Source organism: Mus pahari, chromosome 1 (assembly GCF_900095145.1).
Source record: "Mus pahari chromosome 1, PAHARI_EIJ_v1.1, whole genome shotgun sequence".
NCBI lineage: Eukaryota > Metazoa > Chordata > Mammalia > Rodentia > Muridae > Mus > Mus pahari.
The window spans coordinates 473,282-481,462 of NC_034590.1; the positions used below are offsets into that span (position 1 = coordinate 473,282).

Below are 8,181 nucleotides of genomic sequence, written 5' to 3' on the forward strand. Positions count from 1 at the left end.
CTGTGTAGCCCTGGCTGTCGATCGATCCATCTGGTTTCTCTGTGTAGCCCTGGCTGTCGATCGATCCATCTGGTTTCTCTGTGTAGCCCTGGCTGCCCTGGAACTCACTGTGCAGTTGAGGGTGACCCTCCTGTCCCCATCTCCTAAGGGCTGGCTGGGATTAGAGGTGCCTGACATCACACTAGACTCTGAAACTACAAATTGACCATGTATTCTGCAACCCCCCTCCCCAATCCATCAATAATTTATTTACTTACTAGCTCATTGTCTCTTACGATGACTAGACTCTTGACCCCATAAGATCAAGGAGTCTTTGTGTTCTGGCACAGTGTTGAACGCACAATAAACCTTTAGGAAATATAGTAAACAAGTAGCTTATATTTTCTTTTCTTCTTTAAACTTTGTTTTTTCTTTTCTCAAGACAGGATCTCACATAGCCCAGGCTGGTCTCAAACTCACTATGTTGCAAAAGTGAACTCCTGATCCACACTCCATGTGTTTGGCACACATCTGTAATGTCATCACTAAGAAATTGGAGGCAGGGGGGTCCTAAGTTCAAGGTCATTCTCTTCAATTACACACAAAGTTCAAGGCCAGCCTGTGCTACATGAGACATCGCATAAAAACTTAAAAATCACTACATAAGACAAGTTGGGTGATCAAGCAACCTCTTCACATGGTTACTCTTCACTACAGGAGTTTGATTTAAAGGCACAGGCTACTCGCGCAGGTTACAGCTGAGGTTTGACTAAGGGGAGAGTGAGGTTCCTGGTTTCCTGTCTCTGCCTGATGCCCAACCCCCATTCTAGAAGTTCAGGGAGAACTAGTTCTAACCAATCTACAGTATCCCCTCCCCAAGTCCTCCTCAGTTTCCACAGCACTGGCTGCCTGCTCTCACTGTGGGGCTCGAGGGTCACACAAGCCAACAAGAGCTCTAAAGGCAGAAGCAAGCTTGCCCATAGGTTCCAGGCCACAATTTTGGGTCCACAACCACGAAGTTGCAGGGTTGATGGCAATGTGGAGATCCTAGGGTGGGATGGCTGAGGTGCAGTGAGGGGTCAATGAACGCTGACAATCTGGAATAATGAATGCATATCAGGCTTGGGGTTAGTGCAGTGTGTGGTGTGTGTGTGTATGTACTCATGTATGTGTGAGGATGCTGTGTACACATGTGTGGAGGCCAGAGGTGTTACATCTATCCTTCTCTCTATCCTTCACCTATTATTATCATATTATCTTGAGATGGGGTCTTAGCCACTAGCTCTGGCTGGTCTGTAACTAGCAACAGCTCTAGAGCCCATGGTGCCTTAGAACTCACAGACCCTGCCTCTGCTTCTGCCTCCGATTGCTGGAATTCAAGGCCACCATGCCTGACTTGTGTTTTACTTTTTTTGAGACAGCATCTCTTACCGAACTTGGAGCTCACTGACTTGACAAGGTTAGCTAGCCAGAGAGATCGAAGAATCTGCTGCTGGAGAGATGGCTTAGCAATTGGCACAAGATTCAACTGGCTGCTCTTGCAGAGGACCTGGGTTCAGTTCCCAGTGCCTACCTGGTGGCTCATAACTATCTATAATTGTAGTTTCAGGGCATCGGATGCTTCTTCTAGCCTCTGCAGTCACCAAGCACCATGTACGGTTCACAGACATACATGTGTGCAAAACACCCATCCACATTAAAAAATATATACAACACCAAACATCCTCAGTCCTAGGAGTGTGGATTATGTGCCACCACATCTGACTTTTTACCTGAATGCAGGGAATCCGAACACAGGTCTGCATGCTTGCACATCAAGTGTTACCCACAGATCCATCTACCCAGGCCCATAGTGTGCAACATAGTGATGATAGTCCCGGTTCATGGCACGTGATCAGTAACAAAGTAACAATACTAGCTCAAGGGCCACAGTAAACTAACTGTGTTACAATAAGAAGTTAGGCTGGCGTGGTGGAGTGCACACCTTTAATCCCAGCACTCGGGAGGCAGAGGCAGGCGGATTTCTGAGTTTGAGGCCAGCCTGGTCTACAGAGTGAGTTCCAGGACAGCCAGGGCTACACAGAGAAACCCTGTCTCGAAAAACCAAAACCAAAACAAAACAAAACAAAAAGTTAATTAGGGCTGGTTTGGTGGCCAATGCCTTTTGGGGGTTATGTATTCAAATGCTAAATACTGGCCCCCCAAGGTCTGGTTGCCCCCAACAAGGTGACCCTCAGCTACACCATGTGATGCTATGTAAACCCTGCTCCCCAATGTAAAGTTAATTGGTTAATCAAAGGCTAGAGCCTGCAATTGGGCAATAGGGAGAAAGAGGTGAGCCTTAAGGATTAAATGAGGGGTCTGGGGAGAAGCCAGGGTAGGAAAAGGAAGGAAGGAAAAAGGAGTCCAAGGGCGGAGGCCGTCAGGACAGGAGATGGACCGTGAACACGTGGCCAGGAGAAACAAACCCTGAAAGCAACCCCAGGAAGATTCAAACAGCAGGTAGCAAGAGACTTACGGCAGAGATGTAAGTTAGAATAGTTCCAAAACCTGCCCAATCTAAGCTTACGGCTTGTAAACAAAATGCCAGGACTGTGTATCTTTTATACAGGCCAGCTAGAACATAATAATTCATTTTACAAACGCCTATAGGCAGAGGCAAGAGGATCAGGAATTCAAGACCATCTATGGCTACATATGGAATTCAAAGTCTACCTAAGCTACACAAGGCTCGGCCAACAAATGAACAAACGCTCAGAATTCAAGTTTTCCTGGTATGAGTGTCCCTATGCGCTTTTGTTGTTGTTTGACAGTTTCATGTAGCCCAGGTTGGCCTCGAACTTGTAATGTACCAGAGGCTGATGTAGAAATCTTGCTTTACCTCCTAAACACTGGGTTTACAGACACACAAGCCTGTTGGCTACTGTGCATTTTACAGATGGGAAAGCAGGAATTGGAGAGGCATGGTTTGGTGGCCAGGGTTTCCCACAGGTTTAGGGGTGAGGCTGGGACCCCGGGATACCATAGAATATCATGTAATATCCCACACTATGGAAACATGTGAAGCACGTACCCATGGAGGAGGGAAAGCTATAAGGCTGGGTGGCTCCTTGTGGGTAATGCTGGATACAGATGTGTGAGTGGAGAGATGGAGACACCAGGGCAATTTGAGGGTAATCTAAAGGAAGATGGAAACAGAAAGTACAGGAATAACTGGTATGAAAAGATTTAGGGGAAATGGGGGTTTCATGAAGGAGATGTGTGGGTGACTAAGACAATGATGACAGAGAGACCTGCTCAGCAATGCTTGCAATCCCCGTACTCAGGAGGCTGAGCAACTGAATCTAAAATTCAAGGCCAGCCTGAGTCGCACTGGTGACTGAATGCCAATCTCCCACGTAGGTACCCACCGTCAGTGCTAACAAAGATGGAAGAGAGTGACCAGCGGAGCATTGGGGGCAGCAGGGGCGTGCCCGAGCTGAGGTTACAAGACCCTGTCTCATAAAAAGAGAAAACTGAACATATAGGGCCAGTCAGGGCTTAAGGGGAATGAAAATGAATAAAAAGGGCAATGTTTGTGCTGAAGAGATGGTGCTGCAGTTGAAAGCACTTGTTGCTCTTTCAGAGGACGGGAACTAAAAAACCTCACAATGGGATGGCTCACAACCATTCGTAACTACAAATCCAGGGAATCAGACGTCTTCTGATCTCGTCGGGTAAATGCAGTCACAGATACTCAATTAATTATAAACAACAAAAAAAATTACTTTTTAAAGGAGGGGCGATGTGAGAAAGGTCATGGCGTCAGAGGGGGAGGGGTGGTGTCGATCTAAGTGGGGTATGAGTTAAGAGAAGGAATGAGGGCACCTAAATGGGCCAAGGACGATATAGAAGAGATGGATTACAGACGAGAGGGTGACACAGGGAGGGCAGCCGAGGTGTCGCGCACCAGATCGCACAGTACCTGCACGTCAGTCTTCTACTCCAGAACCTAGCCCCTCCTTCCCGCCCACCTGTGCGCAGGCGCAGTCGCGCTAGACTGCGGGCAGGGCGGGGGCTAGACCTGATCCTTTCCGATTGGCGGCGTTCTTCGCGACCGAGGCTGCGTGTTGTCACGTGACGGCCACCGTCCCACACTCTCTTGCTGGTTGGCGGCTAGGAGTGCCAGAGCGGCTGGTGGGAGGTGCAGTCTGGCTTCCGGTATCAAGGGCAGGACTTCCGGGGAGGGCGGCCCAAGCGGAGGGAGGAGTGTCTGACAGTTGGCGCGACCCGGAGGGCGGGCAGCCGCCTCGTGGGGGTGCGGGGCCCAGAGCTCCAGGTGAGGTGTGGGACAGGGACGGAGGAGGTTAGGGATGGAGATGCGGGGTGGCCGGGGGTCTGGAGTTCCCGCGCAGCCCATACTGTACGATCAGATAAGTGATTTATCCTTCTGAGCCTCAGTTTCCACTTCTGTACAATGGGGGCCCTGAAGCTGACCGTAGTACCGGTGTAATGGAACGTCAGGTCGTTCACACCCGTGCTGCTCTCAGAGCCCCCCATGTTACTCTTCCATCCTTGTTAGCACTGATGATGGGTACCCGCGCGCGAGCTGCCCGGGCTAGCAGGCCAGCGGGTTTGGGTTCTAATCCCAGCTTCCCTTTGCAGGATCTGGGCCTGTGTCATTACCTTTCTGAGCCCAAGTTTTCTCTGCTTAGTGAAAACCGATCATCTCAGACTCATATGTTCGTCGTGTGGATTCTGATGAGTGTCTTTGGCATACCAACAGCTCGGTGGATCGGGATTGTAGGTGGGAGTTCTAACAACATAGAGGAGGGAAGCCCAAAGAAAGCAAAAGAACAAACAGTGAGGAAGATTGCCTCTTTCCTGAGTCCTGAAATAGCGATTTAAAATGATGACTGATGCATGTTCCTCAATTTAAAAGGTGGCATTTTGCATTGTTATCCTATTGGGAAACTGCCATTGCTTGCTAAGAGAAGGAGGTGCTTGAAATTTTGGCCTATTTGTTTGTTTCTTTGTTTATCTATCTATTTATTTATTTATTTTTGAGCCAGGGTCTCTGTATGTAGCTCTTTCTGTCTTGGAACTCACTACATAGACCAGGTTGGCTTTGAACTCACAGGTATCTGCCTACCTCTGCCCTTCTACCCAGTGCTGGGATTAAAAGCCTGTGCCATCATTCCAGGCTGGCTAAATAGTCTTACACACTTGGTTTCCACCTCACGTCTGCATGCAACTGAGATTATTAGGTCGACAACTGTCCCACTCTGTCACTAGTTTAGTTCAGATTTAGTGAATACCTGTCAGACCATGTAGTTATAGGAACTTTGAGTTTGCTGGTTTTTGGTTTTTTGTTTTTGTTTTTTTGTTTTTTTTGTTTTTTTTTTTTTTTTTTTGTTTTTCGAGACAGGGTTTCTCTGTATAGCTCGTGCTATCCTGGAACTCAGTGTGTAGACCAGGCTGGCCTCGAACTCAGAAATCCACCTGCCTCTGCCTCCCGAGTGCTGGGATTAAAGGCGTGCGCCACCACACCCGGCTTAAATGACTTGTTTTATTACACTGTTTGTAACACCAGAGGATAACTTGGCCTGGTGGCCTTTACCTACTTAGCCATCTCGCTGCCCCCTTCCCACCTATCCCCCCCCCAAAGAAGAAAAGTAGGGATACTTGCTTTTAACCCCCCCCCATTGATGTGCCTGCCCATGCATTCCTGTGGTTCTCTTTCTCCGTGCTGGATGCAGGTTCAGGCGACAGAACTCTCGCTGTCTGACTTGATGGCAGGCACCTTTAAGTAGGTTATCCTATCGTTTACTTTAAAGTCCTGGCAATGGAACCCAGGCCAGGCACAAGCTAGGCAAGTGCCCCACCACTGAGCAGTTTCCCAGCCCTTGGCTTTTTGAGGTAAGGTCTGTCCACGTTGCACAACTGGCCTGGAACTCAAAATTCAGCCTCAGCTTCCCAAGTGCTGAGACTGTAGGTACCTGCAGCAATGGGACCGTCCTTAAATGGCTCCAAGAGGGGGTGAGTCCCAGGAAATAGAGCTACTTGCCTGAGGTCAGGGTTAGGAAGTGGCAAAACCAGGGCTTGGGTCTAAGTTCCCCTCCCCACTTCCTCCCCACCTTTCCACCCCTTCTTTGGCTTTTTTGAGACTGGACCTTAGGATTTAACCTTGACTGTCCTCAAGTGCATGGTGCTCTTACATCCGCTTCCTAAGTGCTGGGATTCTAAGGCTGTAAGCATGGTTGGGGCTTTGGATTCAAGGCCTTTAAGGACATAGCATGTGGATTCTGTAAATGGTATTTCTAGAGTTGAGTTTTGAGAGCTGTCTTTTTAAAAATGTTAATTTTGAGCCGGGCGTGGTGGCGCACGCCTTTGATCCCAGCACTCAGAAGGCAGAGGCAGGCAGATTTCTGAGTTCGAGGCCAGCCTGCTCTACAAAGTGAGTTCCAGGATAGCCAGAGCTATACAGAGAAACCCTGTCTCGAAAAACCAAAAAAAAAAAAAAAAAAAAAAATGTTAATTTTGTCAATTTCCACTATTCAGAGAGTCGGTGCAGGAGATAGACTTTTGAAAGCATTCCTCTGTGTTTGTGTGTATGACCATGTGTCTGAGCATGTAGTACATGCCTGCAGATGCTAAAGTTGGATGTCTTACTCAATTATTCTTTTTTTTTTTTTTAAGATTTATTTATTATTATATCTAAGTACACTGTAGCTGTCTTCAGATGCACCAGAAGAGGGTGTCAGATCTCATTATGGATGGTTGTGAGCCACCATGTGGTTGCTGGGATTTGAACTCAGGACCTTCAGAAGAGCAGTCTGTGCTCTTAACTGCTGAGCCATCTCTCCAGCCCAATTATTCTTTACGTTATATTTTAAATCTGGCTCTTTCACTGAACCCGGAGCTTACCCATTTGGGCACACAGGCTGGCTACTGAGCTCCAGGGGTCCTCCAATCTTCACCTCCCCAGTGCTTGGCTTTATAAAAAGTGGGTGGTGGGGATTTGAACTCAGGTTTTCATGCACAGTTCTGACTGAGCCATCTCACTAGCTGGGGACATGGAGTTTTAAGACGATCCCTTTCTTATGTGTATGTGTATTTACCAGCCTGCGCATATTTGCACCATGTACGTACCTGGTGCACTTGGAGCCCAGGCTGCTGAGCCCCTGGCACTTGGAGCCCAGGCTGCTGAGCCCCTGGCACTGGAGTTACAGGTGGTTGCGCCTTCTCTCAGGGTGCTGGGAACTAAACCGGGCCCTCTACAGGGGCAAACCATGTCCTAAGCATGAGTCACGTACCCGGCCCCCTGGAATGGGTTTTTAAATAGTAGAGAGAAGAAGCTTGGCACCTGGGAGGTGGAGACAGGAAAATTGTGAATTCATGGCCATCTTGACTAATTCAGGAGGACCTAGCTTCACCATAGGACCAAACCAGCCAACCAACCTAAACGGCGCTAGGAGCTGAATTGAGTTTAGCAGTGGTGACTTAACGGCCCTAGACTTCTGGTTTAGTATTAACAGAGGCCTTCCAAGGAGAGATTGGTTATGCCTCCCTCACCCTCACGACAGCACCTCACTCCCCATTCATCACACATTGGACTAACCTGAGTTCAAGTCCCAGCCCTGCTTTACTTACTGTATGTTCCCAGGCTCACCATTCTCTTTCTGTCTCTGACTATTGCCTCTTTTTGCTCATTTTCCTTCCTCCCAGGATCATCATGGAAAGCCACTGAGGTGTGCCCACCTCAGTTCCTGGCACAGAGTGAACACTCGTGAGGACCTGCTCCATGGGCTGCAGAATCAGAGAGAACTTGCTTTTCAATCTCAGAAAGGTCAGTTGCTACATGTGACACTTGACAAGTTCCTGTCCCTTGCTGAGTGAGTCATGTGTGACTTTTTAATTGATGAGAGTAGAGCTAATAATGGTCTTCTTCCCTGCGAGGCTGTTGCGAGGCATCTTTGTGATGCTCTGGCCTGGTGGCCACTTGGTACTTGGTATGTGCCATGTCCTGACATCTCAGAGCTCTCTATTGTCTGTTGGTGCTAGATTCAGAGCTTGCTGTCCAGCTAAGAATACTCTTGAGCTTCTCTGTGCTCATCGTGCCTCTGCTTCCCGGGTGCTGAGACTGTGGTATATGGACCTGGTGTGTCGGGTGCTGAGACTGTGGTATGTGAACCTGGTGCTGAGACTGTGGTATGTGGACCT

At 48.5% G+C, this 8,181-nt stretch overlaps 2 protein-coding genes across 6 annotated transcripts in view; one reads left to right on the forward strand and one right to left on the reverse strand.

Moving 5' to 3' along the window:
- The window catches only part of Pld3 (phospholipase D family member 3), a 20,890-nt gene extending 16,845 nt beyond the window's left edge, over positions 1-4,045 (reverse strand). For 2 of the 3 annotated variants that reach the window (XM_029540582.1, XM_021200381.2), the window contains exon 1: positions 3,944-4,045. The gene's annotated coding sequence lies outside the window, so the exon portion shown is untranslated. Of the gene's footprint in view, positions 1-3,052; positions 3,158-3,943 lie in introns of all 3 variants that reach the window. The other variant, XM_029540576.1, reaches the window with a different exon arrangement.
- A 165-nt stretch (positions 4,046-4,210) lies between these two features.
- Positions 4,211-8,181, forward strand: part of C1H19orf47 (chromosome 1 C19orf47 homolog) — a 28,055-nt gene continuing 24,084 nt past the window's right edge. For 2 of the 3 annotated variants that reach the window (XM_029532732.1, XM_029532738.1), the window contains exons 1-3: positions 4,225-4,297; positions 4,624-4,765; positions 7,687-7,807. In XM_029532732.1, coding sequence (XP_029388592.1) covers positions 7,763-7,807 — 45 coding nt within the window. In that variant the 5' untranslated portion in view covers positions 4,225-4,297; positions 4,624-4,765; positions 7,687-7,762. Of the gene's footprint in view, positions 4,298-4,623; positions 4,766-7,686; positions 7,808-8,181 lie in introns of all 3 variants that reach the window. The other variant, XM_021202052.2, reaches the window with a different exon arrangement.